A 19,013-nucleotide genomic window follows, 5' to 3' on the forward strand; every position below is an offset into this window, starting at 1 on the left:
GAGAGAAACCCTGTCTTAAAAAAAAAAACAAAAAAGGGAATGTGGGCTCTAAAATAATCCTCAAAAACTCAAAACACCAAAAGTAGAGGCACCTCCTACATATTTCGAAAATGGACCTTTAGTTTTGAGCTGCAACAAGGATTATGGGCTTCATGGAAGAGGGCATCTTCAGTCAGACCTTGTATTAAGACCTGAAACAATCCATAAAGAACTGAATGAGAGTTGGAGATTACAGTGAAACAAAGCCCAGCTCTGGGTGTACCAGGTTCCAGCGCTTCTTGCCAATAGCAAAAGGTAAATGATTCAGCCACAGGCATAAACAAAGTCAAGTGCATACGAAAGTCAAAGGAATTTGGGGGTACCAAACTGAAAAATATATAAGCAGGCACCCCCCCATTAAATCTTTGTATATATATATGCATATTTTATGACACTTCCATAGCAGTAGGTTCCATGGCTTTTTCAAGCCTTTAAGTCAGGCATGGTAGCATATAACCTTAGTCCCAGCACTCAAAGGCAGCCCAATCTCAGTTCTTAAGTCAAAGCCTCATGCTGGGGGGGGGGGGGGGGGCAGAGGATGAGCAGCAAACACCTTCCCATTTCTGTAGTGGGACTCAGTACCACAGGCTGCCGCAGCAATTCATCTCATCTACTTAATAGGAGTCCAAGGGATGGGCAGCCCCACACCATTCTGCTGAGAATACTTTAGTCAACCCCATCCCTGCTGACAGCCAAAGACTCTAAAAGTATACCTTCCATGATATTATGAGAATGGGAAACATGAAACCCCAAGACAGCACATTACAAATATTACTATTCTTATTTTTTTATTTTTGCAAGACACTGAGCAGTTTCTAAAAATTGCAAGTGACAATGTATTTATTGTAAAATGTCATGACATCATAACTAGCACTAAATTTAGGGATACACATATGCACCCACCCACCAGACACCCCACATACAAAAAGAGCAAATTTGACCAAACTTTAGTCTGTCATACCCTTATGCTGACTGGTACTCTGCTAAAACAGACACATCATTATAGGAGACAAAGGATTTAGGAAAAGGACTAGATGTGTAACATTCACCCAAAAGACCCTGAGAATAGTGGTCGGCAGAAAGACAGAGTGAAAAGAACATTTACAGTATCAGTAAGAAAACCCTTTGAAAATGCCAGTGTTGGATTAGAGAGACAGCTCAAGGGTTATGAGCACTGACAGCTCTTCCAAAGGACCCAGAGTTCAGTTCCCAGCACCTACATGGTGCTGTCTCTAGCTCCAGTTCTAGGGGATCTGACACCCTCTTCTGGCTTCAGAGCACACTGCACATTGTTGGTGCACAGACAAAACACCCAAACACAAATAAAGATAAAGAAAATCTCAAAAAGAAAAGGCCACAGTAAACTATACCTGGGAAACTGAAGGTAAAAGTAGCTGTAATAACAAACAGGAAAACTGAAACGGTGAGCTGGGCAGGGGAGGCAGGGAAACACATTTTGTTTTAAGGGACATAGAGGGACATCTAAACAAAACCATCAGAAGAAACTCTCATCAAACAAGTCCAATACATGGCTTTAATTTGGTCACCTTTAATACAATGTTTGGAATTTTTGCTGTGCTCTCAATCAAGCGGTTACTACTTTAAAAAGCATATAATCCCACCATAGGACCAATGCCACCAATCAGCTCCTGGCTGTTACAACATTTACCATCCCGAGAACTTCCCTTTGATGCAGTAGTTGATGGCTAAGCCATTTGGATCTTTGTCTGCAGAGGATGTCACTGTCAGCCCAGGGATGGATGCATGCATGTTCTCTACAGCACTGGCATTGCTATAGCACTATGCCAAAGATGCCCTGAGGCTGCTAGTCTATGCCCATCCTGAGGAGAGCTGTAGAGATGGTTCACGGGTGTCAATGATTCGCCAAGAGAACATGAGCGAAATGGCTGAGTGAACCCAAGTACATTACTTTATTTACCCAGGGCTGGGGAAATGTACAAGAGAGAACATAAATAAATGAGGCAGAGTACATTTAAAGGTCAAATGCCACTCACAATATGCCCTTGATGAAGAACACTTTGCCTAAGCGAAGTCTTATTACACAGTAAATGACACTAATTACTAAAATCTTTAAAAACACCCAACTTTTAAAAGTCCCAAATCTGGTTTATTAGACAGCAGAAAAATATTAACAGTTTTAAACTGTGTTATAAAGAGTTGGAATATAAACAGCAACAGGGCTTACTTAGGGACAGAAGAATTCGACTACTGTACAAGGGCACAAAGCCTCCCCACCCCAAACAATTACAGAGTAGAGAAGAGACATTTCTGTTATGACAGGAAACAGAGATCCACACACTAGACAGTGTCCAGTGACTGCAGGCGCCCTTGGGGGAAGCAAGTGTTTGTAGGAAGCAGAGCTTTCCACAGAGAAACAACTTTCCCCAGACGGTTACGTGGACCTGCAATGAAGAACACACAGTTCAAAGCATCCACTTAGATATTACACTGGAGATCTTACCAAATAAAAGCAAGACCTTTCTCTGAAGAGTTTTGTAAAAGTACACTCTGGGTAAAATAAACTTTAGTAAAGGTCTACGTCTTATGCGGAGATGCACATTTACAAATAATGCACATCAGAATAAGAAGCCTGACCACAGAAACACTGGGAACTACTTAAGACAGGCCAAGCTAAGTTCGTGTTCTGCTACAAGACATTACATCAAAATGAATCTCATTCTCACTATAATTTTTTCTTTTTAACCTTTAATCACCAGCGGCTGGGCAACTGAAATGGACATGAGAACTATATAAATGTCAGAGAAATATGTAAACCTCATTAATGTTTCCAAAAATTCATTTAGAGATAGAAACAGGTCCAGATAGATGCCTGTCTAAATGTACTGCAATTACGTTACAGTGACTTTCCCAAATGCACAGATATGCTCTGTCTTCTCTCAGCTCATTACTGACTCAAACAATTTGCCCTTCTGGGATCAATTGTTTGCTAATAAATAATTGTTTACAGTCACAAAATGATGTTAGGAGGTTTTCTTATTAGTTTTCCTCCTGCACCCTAATAAGATTGAAAACTAGCTGAGTCCCAAGAGTCTAACCTTAACCTCGCTTTGTTTAACAGCCCAGGAAATGATGAACCATCTGCTTCAGAAAATAATGGACGGCCAAGAGGAAATATTGTTTAATTGTAGATTAACCTCCTCATGAGGCAGTCTGAAGCAGCTTTCGAATTACCAACTATCACCAGCAAAGAAATCAATGGCTCAAGAGCTTTTTCCTTTACCATTCAAGGTCCAGAAAGAACACAAAGGGATTTTTATTACTTCTATTTACAAACATGTATTTCCACACCAGAAAAAAAAAATCAAGGTCAAGACTGTTTCTCAAAACTGCAGTCATTGCCCTCCAATCCCATTTGCCAAAATACCTTTAATGTGGCAAACTATCAAACCATTAAAAGAGAAAAAATAAGAAAAACCTCTTTTCCTTTATTTTCAGGTTCTTAAAAAATTAAAATTATTATTCCCTGGTTTCCCTGTTAAGTTATAAATCCATCACTGGGGAGGACCAATTAATTTATTATCATCAACATGGCATTTAAGTAAATGAAATCTTGTCAAGAACATGGTGACCTACAAGTTCAAAAGAAAAAAAAAAAAAGAACAGCAGAAGATCAAAATGGCAGGCCAGGACAAGAAATATAAGTGACAGATTAAATGCAAACACAGCTCTTTATCCAATAGACTCCACATTCTAAAGCCAACCTGGAAAAGCACATACATTACTCCTTGTGAAATGCTCCTACAAATTTAGCAAGGACATTTCAGAAAGTCATAGAAGTCCAACACATGTTTCCTTGTCACAAATATTCCTTTGAGGACCTGAGAACAGGGACAAGGAGAGACACACGGGGCAGGCACATGGCGTACTGTGTGCCGCCTGAGCTTCTATGTTCTCAGAGCCTAAAAAAGAGCACTAAGTCAAAGACTTTGTTCTGCTGCCGCCAAAACCCCTAGAGTTTTCAGTCAACAGTTAGGACCTACAGCTAGCAACATCTATGAAAATTTCTAAGGAAATCTGTTTTGCTAGGCAAGGCCATATTACTCTGGGTCTCCAATAAGACCCGAAGGTCATTCACCTCTGTAAATATTACAGAAACAATCTCTGGAGATGGAAGATTTTTGGGGGGGGTCAGTTCAAATTCTTAAATATCTTAAATAGAATTTACTGAAATAAATATTCTTGAATTCCTCAACTTTAAAGCAATGAGCTAGTAGTAACTTCAGAGATTCAAATAATAGAGCCTATTCAAGAAGAATGAGAGTTTGACATTCTTCTCTACAAAACAACTAGGCACAATTTTATCCATCAGACGTCTATCAACCTACGGATATTGAAAGCTTGGGAGAACAAGATAAAATCAACTTCAACCCTACAGTCAGCTGTAATATCAAGCAGGCATCAACAATGCTATTCATGAATTTAGAAAAATTAATAAGTCCTGGGTTGAATGCAAGAAAAGGCTTCAATCCAGGTGAAGCATACTCACTTGGGCTTTGTTTCTGCATCTGTCACTTGGCGAATGAAGATACCATCTTCAGGATGCTCCGTGTCATCCATTTCATACATATATGACGATGCTATTGCAAGCGTAGTTCCGTCATTACTGAAGGCAAGAGACGCAATGCTAGTGGGGTATCGATGGAACTGGCACAGTCGCTTTTTGTTAAATGGGTCCCAAATATTCACAAATCCATCAGAACCACCTGCAAGTAATGTAATTTGTTAAAATGGCTCTTTGTACCAAAGCAAACAAACTCTTAAGATTCTGCCTGAGCATAAAACAGTAAAAACTCAGCTCAGGCCTGTGTGTCATACTTCACCTGTGGCAAATGTATTGTGGATATTGTGAAAGGAAATGGCGTTGACTGGGTAAATCTGCTCAATGTTGTTTTCCTTCAGCCTGTGACACTTGAAGGCGTACTTCTTCTTCTGAACCTCGGGGCTCGGGTCCAAGTATTCAACCGCCACTCGGCCCTCAATGGAGCTCAACACATAACCCTGCCGAGAGAGCAGAGGTCGAAAAATGGCAAGACCTGCCTTCCAGAGAGCACATGAGGTCTCCAATTCAATCCATAAAGAGAACTAGTTCAGAAACGAAAGCCCAGCCAGCTTTAATAAAGGACTGGAGCTGTACTGACAGTCGTGACCCCTCTATAAACAGCTAAGAACATCAACACCTCTGCTTTATAAACGCTGCCACCCTTACTCGCGTTCTCCACACCATCAGCACCTAGCACACTGCAACCAAAAGTGACTTGTTTTGTCAAATCTACACAAACATTTTTAAGTTTTAGTATCCTTTGTCTCCTGCCCTGAACTCCAATCTGTTGCCTCAGTTAAAACCTCGTCTCCATCTTAAGCACTGTGTCCCCTCAACAGTTTCAGCTCAGCTGGCCCGCCTCTGCATTTACTACAGTGAGTCAGGTTTGCACAAACCAGACTGTGAGCAACCATCAAATGTTCCGTCTCAAACTGTTTTTCATCTTCCCTTGAAACAACATATTTAAAAAAAATGCAATGATTATGAAATTTATGCTTTTTATATCTTTACATTTTGGGCAAGATATTTTTTTAAAGTTATTCCCAAAAACTGCTCACAGAGAATTTATTATTTACTTTATGTGCATGCACGTTGTGTGTGTGCAGATACTTGTGAGTGGAAGTCAGAGAGCCACTCTGCAGCAGTTGGGTCTCTCCTTCCGTCACGTGGGTCCCAGGGCTACAACACAGGACATCAGTCTCGGCAGCAAGCTCCTTTGCCCACTGAACCATCTTCATTTTTTTAAAAAAATAAATCCTACTTTAAGCACTCACCATAAAAGCAAAGATAATCCTACAGAAAAATTTAAATATAGACACAAAAATATTTTTGAAATGCAAGCATGTTTCAATCACATTGAAACCTCTGTAAGTTTCATTCACTGCAGCTGTCTATAGTACTTTAAAAGATCTGTGATCACCACTTGAGGCTCAAGGAGACAAAGCCAAAAGAACCTCCTGCCCCATATTCCATAACAGCTAAAGGACAGCCCTGATTCCAAATGCATCTACTTGCTTTGAGTCAAGTTTTCTCTTAGAAAACAAAACAACAACAACAAAGACCAAAGTCCTACAGCAGTTCATCTCACAACCAACTGTCCTTCTATTTCTTGGGACAGTGTCTCACTTTATAGCCCAGGATGGCCTTGAACTCACACTCTTCCTGCTTCAGGCTTCTAAGTGCTAAGATTATAAAAACACACCTCCAAGGCTAACCTCCCAGTATAGCTTAAAGGACTGCTAATAAGAGGGAGGTCACTGATTCTTTTTAGAAATGATGGAAGGAGACCCACTCAGTACATCATGAGAACATCATATGAGACTCTACCTGATCTCAGCGGCATTCTTAGAAAAAGAAAAGAAAATAGCAAAGCTCTCTTGTCAAGTGACAGAAACAACTCTGCTAATATTAGCATTAAACAACACAAAGGCAAGCATCCATGTCTGCAACCCCAGTCCTGGAGAAGCTGAGACTAAAGGAATGTAAAAATGACACCAACCAGGACTACATTAAAAAAAAAAAGCAACTTCTATAAACATAAATTTCCAAATTTAAGCTTTGATTGGTTTATAAATTGAAGTATCTTAAACTCTTCGATACTGCATACTTATTAAGCATTCCATTCTAAAACCAGCAATAAGACATCTATTCAAAGCACTTGACCATCAGCATCTTCCCTAAACATGGGTTAAGTTATTCTCCTTTACCATGCAGTTGTCTTTACAGGATTATGGAGACTAGACCCAAGGCAAACTTTAAGTTTACCACTACTTAGAAACTGCAGAAAAGGAGGTTGTGGGTACCAGTACCTGCTTGTTTGGGAAGGCACGAATGCAGCGAGTCTGGTACTTCAGGCTGGATTCCCTGCGCTGCTGCACATAGCCCATATTCCTCAAGTCCCACACCAGCACTCGGCGGCCTGCGGTGCCCACAATCAGCCTGTCCCCGGACACTGACAGGGTGTACACCTTTTAGGAAACATTAAAACTTGATAATTATCATCTACTTCCTGAAAAATAACATTTTGTTCCCAAAGTTTGTTTGATCCTAAAACCATAAACAAGCTAGCTGAATAGGTTCCCTCCCAAGGCAGGTTTCCACTTTAGACATGAGGGAGGTGACTTAGATAAACTTGGCACACCCAGTACATCACTGAGTATTAAGTACACTCCAACTAAACTTGTAGATACTTTAAAAAAAAACCGTATTATGACATTTCCCCCCAAATTTCTTGCCTCATTTAACATAAAAAAAAATAGGACAATAAAGTCAAAATGTCTTTCAGAGAGCTTCTGGCTTTTTGTAAAAGAATCATTATCATTGTTTTCTATGACCAGACCAGCTTTTCAAAGATTTCATTTGGCAACTCTGAAACTCTTGGCATCTCCCAGCTGTTTCCCTGAGGGAAAAGGGCTTTCTAGGAAGACTGAAGAAAGTATCACTAACAGGCTGTCTCGTGGCTTTGCAGTACAAACTCAAAATGAAAAGATAAGGAGAGCTGCCCTTGCAAAGCCCCTTAGGCTCTGGTGTCATCAATTTCCATGTTTAAAAAGCAAGCTCAGCTTAAGGGGATTAAAAACAAAAAAACAAAACAAAACAAAAAAACTTAAAGCCTTTTATCCCCTCCAAGTATCTATTTTTCTCCCTCGTAAGCTTCCACAAAAATACCTTTATAAGAAATCATAAATTTCCTGCAAGCAGAACATTTAGGGGCTTACTTATACATATAAGATGTTACATGGACGCCAAAAGGAGAAAATTCATGAAAGAGCAGCAAAAACCGTCCTCCTAACCAGAGTTATTTCCTTTAAAATCTAGATCTGAGGTCTATAACAGAGGTTATTGCTGACTTTCGACCACTGCAGAATTGCTATTAAAAAATGTAGGGGAGCCATGATATGGTAAGACTTCCTTTTAACCCTCAATAACAAAGCCATATAGTTAATAATCACCGTATGTCAATTTAACAACAGACCACCAGGCAAAAAAACAACTAAAGCAAATGAAGGAAAAATAAGAATTTAAAATAAGTGAAATATAATTAATGATTGCATATTTAAATAAGAATACTGTAATGTTTATTCAGAAAAAAAGAAAGAAAATTAATCTACAATATATGAAGTGCTAAACTTAAAAAACAACCAGAAAGATCAATGTATAGTGGTACAATTGTATCAGGAACTTACCTTAAATCTTTACTATACAGGTGACACACAAGCTTCTAAAACTGCCTTCTATCCCCACTGATCATAAATCAAGGAAAACCACTGTCATGCTACTGACTAGGTATATACATTTATCAAAGAAAGTATTTTAAAAAGTGACATAATGAACCTTGCTGAACCAATAAGCAGCTTGATTCAGTGTGGCTGTCCATTATATGAAATTCTGTCAGCAATTTATCACCGTTCTTAACATGTTACATACAACCATAAATCAAAACTAGAAACAATGCAATTATTTTATTCTGAACAAAGGTCTTGCCAGGAGTAGATTCGACTGAGACGTGACAAAAATAATGGCTCTTTGGATGCACTGCTGTATATAATGACAGCTAACAGGGCTGAACAATATATTTACACTAGGGAAATAGACACAAGTGAAGAATACCTTTAAACTGCTAAAACAATCCATCTTTTAAATTCACTACCACCTGATAAAAGTCTGATGAGAATACAGCTTAAGTAAGTTTATCAAACAGATCAAGAAGTCAGAAGACACAAAGTTGGTTTTAAAAAGCTCCATTCACAAGGAGAATCAGTTCTCCAGGGACAGGACCAAACCTAAGTGGTCAGTCATAAACACATATATAAGTGCATTCATACACATGAATTCAGTAGCTTGTGTGTGTGTTCATGTGTTCACATGTGTGCAGGTGTATAAAACAGTAATAATTATAGACGAAGCCATGAACCTCAGAGTGAGTGGGGGAGAGTTGGAGAGGGAAAATGAGGCAGTGGGAAAGCTGTAAATACAGTGTACTCAAGTATGGCATTCTCAAAAACAAAACAATGAAAGGAATCATAGCTATAAATGGTTTTATAATCCAAAGGTAGGATTGCTAAACTGGACTGAAAATATAAAACACAATTAAAAAACAAAAAAACAAAAAACAACCCAAGACCCAACTATGGTACTGTCTACAGGAAATACAATTTAGATTCAAAGTATTTAAAAGCTCCTTTTACTACAAGCCTTTAAATTACATCTGCCAGCATTTAAATACACACACAAAGCAATACAAGTCAGAGAATGCATCTCTCTCACTTAAGTTGAAATGATAACCCTTTTTATTCTCAACTGTCAATTCAAATGGGACCTTAAGTCACAAATGAAAATGAGTGAAACTTCATCCCATTTTCTGGTGTGGGGTCTCAAGCTGAGTTTAAGACGACCGACCGTCTCTGTAAACGGCTTCTCTGAAAAGGTAGCGAGTCACTCACTCACTTCTCAGACCTCAGATCTACAGCTTAACAATCCATGGAGTGAGAATGTAGGTTGTGCTCTCTAGCCCAAGTTTAACAACTGACAGAAAAAGATGACCAAAACTGCAAAGTTAATTCCCGTTAAAGCATGTCCATGCAGTTAGGTTTCTACAACAGGCCACCAGTTCTTAAGTCTATTCAACAGCATATTCATCAGACATGCACCAAAACAAATTACCCCGATGAGCAGCACAGCACCCCAGATGAACATAAAAACCCTACCTTTTCCGGCTGAGAGAATGTCCCAGCATTACAAGGAGTTCTGGGATCCCACAGTTTAACTGTCTGATCCCAACTTCCAGTAACCATCACATTCACTTCCGGACAGTACTCCACACATCTGATAGGGGCATCGTGAGTCCCAACAAGATTTTCTATTGCAAAGAAAAACAAAATAAAAACAACACATCTAGCTTTACTATGTCAACCAACTAGGATACCTCACGTAAACTAATGGGACTTTCAACGGAAAGGAATTTGTCTCAAATCAACTCCACAGAAATGTCTGCATTCGGAACAATCTCTCCATGACTACAAAGTTACCCATTCCTGTCTAATTTACTTCACAATACACAGGTTAATTCCATAGCAAGCATACAGCACAGCTGCCTTGCATCTCCAACTGTATTAAGATGGTGGGTACTTATTAACTAACTTGATCCTAGATTTTATAAGAAAACTGGTTTAACTCTGTGCCTGTTTGTAACTAGTACAAGATCTGGTACATTGTAGGTGCTCAAGAAATACTTGTTGAATGAACAAATAAGTGAAGGTCTCTGGTTTGCTGTGCCCTGACAACATTTTCTTCATATTAAGCCAATGCTAGTAAGAAATGGTTATAGGATTTGAAAGCTGAGGGGAGTCTTTCAGTTCATTTACTTTGTTCTCATGGTAAGGTCAAATTTCTACTACGTAATTTCTTCCCAGTCAATTTCAACCTTCACAGTATGTCATTTGTTCACTCAGTCAACATCTATTAAGTATCTACTTTGTGCCAAACCTCACGTAACATAAAGACACAAGGACAGGAATAACAGGCCTGGGGTGTAGCTCAGGCAGAGTGATTGATTGCCTAGCATGTACATAATACACACAAAAAGTCACTTTCATACAAAGGTCTCTTCCAATGAAACACTGTTCTAGGCTAGCCTCAAACCGGCTATGTAGCTGAGGCTAGCCTTCAATTTCTGATCCTCCTGCCTCGGCCTTCCCAGTGCTGGGACTACAAAAAATACCACAACCCCCAGCTCGGAGATGCTTCTCTAACCATCCTCCCAATGTTCATCAAGGCCCCTAGGTAGTTACATCAGGACGCCCTGCCACCTCCGTCACGCATACCTACATCCAGTATAGGGCAAGCAAACAAGGCTCAGGGAGCTCTGTACAGCTCCGTTCATTTCAGTTTCTGCCTCAGTGAAATCATAAAAACTCTAAGAAACATTTTTACACATGCAATTGAAATATATTCTCCAGCTATGAATACAAAAGCTTTCCTAAGGTATGTGACTGGTAACTGTGCTGCCTTTTTTAAAACACACTTGTCTTCAGTTTGTGAGACCACCCTAAAACACCAAACAGTCCTAGGAGATCCTGACAAATCACAGACCATGGATCCAGTCCACTCTTAAAGACTTCTAAAGGTAATGGTCCATTGCTTCAGTGACAATTCTGGTAAACATGGAAGACAGTGCTCAAATTGGGCCTCAGGAAAAACACACCCTCCGTTTATGCAACTTAACTCCAATTCAAAAAGCCTATTATCAAAGGCACTTTCCACCTTCACCTAAGCACCGAAACCAACTACTCGTCCTGAGTAATCATCTCTGCACTGACACACTAGCTAAGAACTGGCAAAACGTGGCCACATTACCTTGATCAGTGTTCAAATCGTGCATTTTCAGTTGATGATCTAATCCTCCACTCCAGGCATGCGTTGGATCCTACAAAATAAAGTTTTGGTTTTTTGAGACAGGGTCTCACTGGTAGCCTTGGGGGTCCTGGAACTCACAATGTAGAACAGGCTGGCCTCAAAACTCGGAGATTGGCTTGCCTCTGCCTCTGGGATTAAAGGCTTGGCCACCACGCCCAGCCTCTTAAATTTTGAGCCATTTCAAAGTTGACAAAGCTTTAGTAAGCATTTCAAAATTGCTATTTCTACAGTCAACTGTTTGGGTTATGTCCAGTGTGACCAACACTAGGCAGTAAAAATGCAAGCGATCGTCAAAAACCAGTAAGGAGCAGTTTCATCTCCACTGACACCAGCAGCTAACTAGACGACATTCACTTTCAATCATTCCTTTCAATAAGGTAGCTAAATTACTACTGCTGAGAATTTCAAATGCAATTATCCTATGTCCAGAAAGTTTACCCAAATCTGAACTTGAAAAGGGATATTGAAACTGCTATGAAAGGAGAAACAAAAACAAACCATGGTAGTAGGCTCAAAACCAGACTAAAGGGAAGCATTCCAGAACACTATCAACTGTCCAAATACTCCAAATCGTGTCTGAGATGCTACTGGCACTGCCTACACTAGCTCAGGAAGGGGACAGGGACAGGGACAGGGACAGGAGAAGAAACTGGGTCCACCTACGTAAAAGGCGCAGTCCAAGACAGCACCAGTGTGCTGGTACTTGAGTCGCATGGAGTTGGCGGGCACATCGTAGAGGCGCACAGACGTATCCCAGGAGGAGACCAGGAGGAACTGGGAGGTGTTGGGGCTGAACTTGACCGAGGAAATGCCATCCTCGGGTGGCTGGTTGAGCTTGAACTCGTTTGAACCCGTCATCTGCAGAAAAATGCTAAGTCTGAGTCCCTCACCGGAGGCAACAGAGGCCTGGCTGGGTCTGCGCCTGCGCAGAGCCGGGGTCGGCCGTACTCTACACGGGCCGCCATCCCGCTCCCGCCGAGCTCTACCCTGCCCGGCCTCCTTCCCTGCCCGCGGTTTCCCAAGTAATACACAATGGACGCCAACCGGATCCCCCTTGTGCATTGACCCGCCGGCTGCAGGCCGCGAACCCGCTCCACCCACCCTCGCCCGGACCTCTACCTCGTGTTAGTCTAAGCAACGTTTCCGCACCGGCCACTAACGCCCCGTTTCTCTCCAAGCACTCTCAGGCCAGCGGAGGAGGCGGAGAAGAAGCTCCGGAGCAGGCCTATCATTGGCTAATTTCGAACGCCAACGGCTCGATCTCGGCCACTAATTGGTCCTATCTGCTGCTCGCGTCATTACCGTAGTCATCCTGTTCCGGCTCAAAGGGAAAGCGCATTTTTTCCGTTCACCGGATCTCAGTACCACCACGCAGGGGCTACGTCGCTTGAAGCTGCGCAGGAAAACTACAACTCCCAAGTCTGCTCAGATCAAGGAGGCACTCGTGCCCGCCCACATTTATATGCTGCATGCTGGGAGATGTAGTCTTTCTGTGGCTGCCTGCCTGTCCATCCACAGACTTGGAGGCAGGAAAGATGTTGTATATAGAGCACTGGTTGTGACACCCTTCTCCTCTGTCTCTCAGACGCAGAATTCCGTTTTGGTAGACACTACTACAGAGTTAAATTAATATTTTCTTCCTGGGAGTGCCCTGGAATTAACCCAAACTGGACATACTGAAGGAAATAAACCCTAGTTAATTAAATGCATTTTTTGCCTTCATTTTGCTAGGGTTTCCCTCTGTAAACTAGAGTCTCATTTCCCTTGAGTTCTAGTGATCTCCATAGGAACTAGCCCTATTTCTACTGTTTTCTTTTTTAAAATCTCTCCATAGTTATCAAACAGTGGAGATGAATTCCAGGCCTGGCAAGAGGCTCTGGGGATATGAATTCAATCAAACTACTCCTTGTTTTAGAAGACTACCACATCCAAAAAGGTAAACAGAGTAAGACACACTTGCAATATTTTAAAGCTCTAACAGAATCTTTTAGGGACGTACATCATAGGTCCTAACAGTGTGGCTGTCCTCTCCCCTTCTACCCTGCCATACCATGGGAGCTGCAGGTTCACTTTGCTGCATTTTCTGTTTCTAAAACCCTCCAGAAACATGAGAATCAAAGGGGTTGCCTCGGTGACAAGGAATTGTTTTGATTCTGTGAAAGAAAAGTAGTACTTGACAAACAGAATAGGGTGGCTGGCATACTAACATGCAAAATATTACTGAGAGTTTCTATTTAATCCTTGCCACAACTTTTTTTTTCACTGCGCCCTCTTTTTTTGAAGCAGTCTTTTTTAATTTGTAATTTTTATGAAGTAGAAAGTTGTTGCTAGACGTGGAGTGGTGGTGGTACACGCCCTTAATTCCAGCACTGGGAGGCAGAGGCAAGGCGATCTCTGTGAGTTCGAGACCAGCCTGGTCTATAAGAGCTAGTTCCAGGACAGCCTCCAAAGCTACACAGAGAAACTCTGTCTGGGAAAACAAACAAACAAGTTGTTGCTAGGATTAAGCTATTTAAGTTTCAAGGTACACTAATAAAGACAAATTGATCTCTAGGTATGCACACATTCTTAACAAAATGCACTTAAGATTCCTGACAACACACACACACACACACACACACACACACACACACACACACACACACAGCCTTTCTTCTATTGCCCTGATGATGATTATTATGGCTAAATTATTCTGAACCTCTTCCCTCTTCAGATAGTTTTAGTATTTGGTTCTCTCTCTCTCTCTCTCTCTCTCTCTCTCTCTCTCTCTCTCTCTCTCTCTCTCTCTCTGTCTTCTCTTTCAACAAATCAATGGTCAAGTTCAAATTTCTTTAATGCAGTGAGTTGTTTTGCATTCTAACTTTAGCAAAATAATTTTCCCTCTTGACTTATTTGCTTCTCTTTCCCAGTTGTTTATTTAATTCCATTAGTGTTTCCAGATTCTGAGCATAAATTACCTGCTAATAAAATCTGAGCGTATTTCATTATCCAGTGTGTGTATGATTCAGGTCCCTCTGGCCATGCGGTTGCAGCCCCACTCTATTTGAGTCTGGAGAAACGTCAATCTTTTAAATCAAGTTTAGAACCTGAAAGAAGATGGACTATTTTGCTGATTTTTCAAATGAATTGATAGACTTGTGATAGGAAATCTGGCAACAGCAGAGTCTTCAACATTCACAACACAAATGTAAAGCGTGTAATATTCAATCACCTGTTGGAAACACCCCTGGAGATAGTCAAATATGCACTGTATGACAACTGGGAAAATGGTCATTCCCTAACATATTAAAGTCAAACTCAAACTAGTATGTGCTGACAGTGACTGGATGAAGTCACTACCTATGGGAAAGCCAGGCTAAAGAGAATATGGTGATCCATACTGTTGAGTCTGTCAGCAAATTGTAATCTATGGAAATGCAAACCAAAATGATCTGAATGGAATATTCCTTTAGAAGATGTTCCTCTTAAGTAATTTGTTTGTTTTTGTGTGGAATGCTCAAAGAATGCAAATATATGATCTAGCATGACAACGTTAATGAGATAAAATACACACATTCAATAAACAAAAAGAGAACTAATGTTCTCTCTCTGACCACCCCAAATTTAGTGTAGATTCTCAGCATGTGTTAAGGCCTCAACAAATATTTGTGGACACGAACACAGCTAAAATGAAATAAATGGAAGCGAACCAACCTAGTACTAGCAGGTGCATTCTTGAATAGCATCCATCTTATGTCACCTTGGAGAAGTTGCGGGTTTTATGAGATATAACGTGATAAGAAGAAAATGGGCAATATTAGAGAAAATATCTTCTACCCGACATTTTACACGGAATGGTATGGGTCATGCAAACATTTGCATTCTGTGTATTTCTACAAAATGCAAGTCATTTCGATGCCTCTTGGTGCAGAGACAGGTCACTCAGGCAATGGTTTTCTTCTGGAGAAAGAAATATGGCCTTGCCGCTGACTCCTAGCTCCTTGCACCTGGTCAACCACTGAGGGATGGCAGGTGGACCTGGAAACTCCACCTGAGGCCACCTCCAAGCTCCTGAATCCATTTCTGACATTTAACAAGGAACAGGTGGCTACTATCAAAACGAAGAAAAAGCATGCGATTTATATGATTCTGGTGCCGTTGTTCTCTGGGTGCGCCTCCCCAGCTCCTGCGTGGAAGCAGGTTATCTAGGCACCGCAGTCCTTAGGTGCCTCCACTGCCCCTCAGGGTTCAAGCCCGAAACAGCCGCTGCGCGCTGGCCGATGATCCGACAATTTAGCCACTCACAGTGCAAACTTAACAACTAAAAGGAAAATAAAGTAGTACCACTTGATCCACGAATCCCTCCATCGAAATATGGCCTTTAGGCATCACCTTCCCCTTCCGCTCCGCTTCGCGCAGAACAAGCAACTTTGTTGTTACCAGCCGGAGAACTGTGCGTGGCTGCGCTTTGGACCCCGAGCGGATGCTCTCTCGCATACTACGTGTTACTCTGCTAAGGAAGACGCCAAGCGCGCCACTCGGCTTCGGCCATTCATGGTGTGCCCAGCTTCAGTCTAGCTCAAAAAAAAAAAAAGATCCCAGCACCAGGGAGATGTTCGCCTTCTTGCCTGATTTACTCCCAGATGCAAGCCCGTCAGCAGCCAGGCCTGCCTCTCCGCCTTTGTCTTTCTCGGTGCCGGCTTGGGATCTCGATTCCATCCCGGAGTGCACCCCAACCATCACACCTGGATCGTGGGAACTGTGCTGTCCCAGTAAGCAGCTCCAGTCACGTGCTGCCTGGGCAGCCCCAATATCCCGACCTTTAACCTCTGAGCCCAACCCCACCAGGACCTTAGAGGCCAGGGAGGAGGAGGGCGGCTGTAGAGACCCTTGCAATCTCTGGCACTAAAAATCCAGAAACCACTCTGTGTGTAGTATCGCGGGACAATTAATCCTCCCAAAGTTAGCAACCATGTTTAAAACGTTTTATTCTTTTTCTCTTTAAAAATATTTACAGATCTGTACTCTCCTCATTTCACCCCTCAAGATGAAGGGAATGAAGAGATGAGATTAGTTCAGTGACCAAGGCCCCAGGGGGCTCGGCTTGGCTGAGCGTGTGTCCTTATACAAACACACATATACATAAATACATAACAGGTGTATATATGGGAGAAAGAGTACCGGGTTTTGTTGGTGTTCCGATTTCTTTTTTCTTGCTATCAGATGAAACCAACCTAGCTAAAACGCCCTTTCCCACCACCACCCGAGAATCTCCCCTTTTAAAAGTTTTCAAACGCGTATGGTTTGGTTTTTGTGTAGAAAGCAGGTTTTCTGGCGTGAGGAATGCAGATAAATACCCGAAAGAAACAAACAAAAAAAAGTAGGGAAGAGGCCATAAATAAGACATAACAAATACACATGGTGTATTTCTTAATATTTCTGGACACGCTCTGCTCTGCTCCGGAGCCCTGGGAAGAATGCCGCCCGAGCTCGCGTCCCGGTATGTAGGCGATTGCAGGCGGCCAGGGACACCCCGGGAGCCGGCGGGCGGCTCAGTAGTCAAGCTTGTTGTACAGGTTGTAGAGCGGTAAGGCCGAGAGGTTGCTGCTGGGGTAGTAGAGCGGAGCCGGGAAGGCGAGCGAGCGCGGCACCGGCACTCTCAGCAGTGAGCTGTCCCGAAACACCAGCGGCATGCCCACGAGAGTCTGCGCCGACGCGTGTGCCATGTTGGCCGCCTCCAGCTCGGCCGAGAGCTGCCGCTTCCACTTGTTGCGGCGGTTCTGGAACCAAGTCTTAACCTGGGTCTCAGTGAGCTGCAGGCTGGAGGCGAGGCAGGCGCGCTCCGAGCTGCTCAGGTAGCGTTTCATGTCGAAGGTGGACTCTAGCTGGTACACCTGGCTGCGGGAGAAGACAGTGCGCGTCTTCTTCTTGGCCGTTCCGGCCTGCCGCTCAGCACCGCCGTCCCGCGGCCGTTCCGGGCCCGGAGAGGGCGAGCCCGCCGGTAAGAGCCTCTCTTTCTCTTCCTTAAAGTCCGAGTGAGAAGGAGAAAGGAAAGGCGTGCGCTCCGAGCCCGTAGGCCCTGCACTTCCGCTGCCCTTTGGGGTACCTAGAGAGTAAGCACAGACAGAATGACCATGGAGTTGATGCTCCTAGAAGACTCAGCTCTTTCCAAGACCAGGAGGTTGGTCGACACCTGCATCCTTGCTGCCCTTATTACCATACCAACCCTTCTTTTTCTGCGTGTCTTATGAGAACCCAAAGTCAGAGTCTCGGCCTTTCCAAGCAATAGAAGAGGGTCCTATATAATCCGAGTTTGAGGGTCTCCGTTCACACTCTTATAAAAAGTACAGGTGGTAACAGGTCTGGAGTGAGGAGGTTAACTCCATTTTTAAAAGGCGATTTTTGCTTGTAAGACCTGAACTTTATAAGGTGGCATTATTTTACAGGCCGTTTCTTAGGAAGTCAAGCTAAAGACTAACTCCCGGGCTCTCCTCTGTCAGTTGTTGTCAAGAGGAACCCTCTCTGAAACCCATCACTGTCAATCATTTTAGAGTACTGGTCACTTGGAGAAAAGACCTAGAGGAGGGGAAAAAAAGATACTGAAGGACAGACTGAACACCTAGACCAGATCTACAGAACCTGTCAGGAAAGAAAGTACCCCTTGTGCGAAAGGATTCTGGCCAGCACCGAAAGTATCGCCCGCCCGCAGAGTTCCTGGCCCACTCCAGTTCACCCTCCTTCCAACACAGTCTTCCCTTAAACGCTTCCAATATTTCTCTACTTCTCCTCAGCGCCCGCCCTTGTCAGGAGGCACCTCTGGTGCGTACTCCCCCTCCCCTTGTCCTGGACCCCCAACGGCCCGGCTGTGGCCAGAGGATGTCCTGTTCCCGAGTCTCCGACACGCGCACACCGCGTAGGCTCACGCACTCCGGGCCAGACTCCCGACGTGCGATCCTTACCCAGGCATGGGAAAGGGATCGGGGGATGGTGCTTAGGGCTTGGCTCCTTGGGCCCGTGCGGATCTGGGCAGAAGCAAGCCGGCGCTTTCCAGCCTTCGTCCAGCTCCTCCTCTTCCGAGGACACAGACAGGCTGCGTTTCCTGGCTGGCCACCCGGCGGGCTCCCGCGGTGCCTCGGAAGGGCCCCCGCCCAGGATGGACTGGATGGTGAAGCTGGAGACGCCACCAGCCGCCGGACATCCCTTCCCCACATCTTCCTTGCTGCCCATCCTGGGTTCATAAGAAATCGGAGGAAACCAAGAACTCCCTTTAGAGCGGGTCTGGGTGGAAGGTGGTGCGGGCAGGCAGGCTGGGGGGAGGGGCGGAAGGGAAGGCAAGGGGAGGGGGCAACGAGGCTGGCGAGGCGTCCCTTGTGCGCCAGGACGCGCAGGCACCGGACCGCTGCGCGCGGGTCCCTGCCGGCCCGGCTCTGGGTGAGCCCGCCCAGCTCCGGTGCCAATGTCCCTTCCTCGCCTGCCAACTCCACCGGTCTCGGGCGAC

The 19,013-nt window shown here is 43.5% G+C and overlaps 2 protein-coding genes across 2 annotated transcripts; both read right to left on the reverse strand.

Annotated features, from left to right (window-relative positions):
- Positions 1 to 810: 810 nt before the first annotated feature.
- On the reverse strand, positions 811 to 12,800 carry Bub3 (BUB3 mitotic checkpoint protein). The gene is made up of 8 exons (XM_005088010.4): positions 12,656 to 12,800; positions 12,200 to 12,394; positions 11,477 to 11,546; positions 9,829 to 9,980; positions 6,931 to 7,089; positions 4,902 to 5,079; positions 4,568 to 4,784; positions 811 to 2,462 (listed from the first exon to the last, which is right to left on the reverse strand). The coding sequence occupies exons 2-8, from the start codon at positions 12,392 to 12,394 to the stop codon at positions 2,453 to 2,455; spliced, it is 981 nt and encodes a 326-aa protein (XP_005088067.1). The 5' UTR covers positions 12,656 to 12,800; the 3' UTR covers positions 811 to 2,452.
- Positions 12,801 to 16,478: 3,678 nt separating this feature from the next.
- Positions 16,479 to 18,782, reverse strand: Hmx2 (H6 family homeobox 2). Its single transcript, XM_021228361.2, has 2 exons — positions 18,475 to 18,782; positions 16,479 to 17,621 (listed from the first exon to the last, which is right to left on the reverse strand). The coding sequence occupies exons 1-2, from the start codon at positions 18,740 to 18,742 to the stop codon at positions 17,068 to 17,070; spliced, it is 822 nt and encodes a 273-aa protein (XP_021084020.1). The 5' UTR covers positions 18,743 to 18,782; the 3' UTR covers positions 16,479 to 17,067.
- Positions 18,783 to 19,013: the final 231 nt, after the last annotated feature.

This window comes from Mesocricetus auratus, unplaced genomic scaffold, assembly GCF_017639785.1.
Source record: "Mesocricetus auratus isolate SY011 unplaced genomic scaffold, BCM_Maur_2.0 Super-Scaffold_4256, whole genome shotgun sequence".
NCBI lineage: Eukaryota > Metazoa > Chordata > Mammalia > Rodentia > Cricetidae > Mesocricetus > Mesocricetus auratus.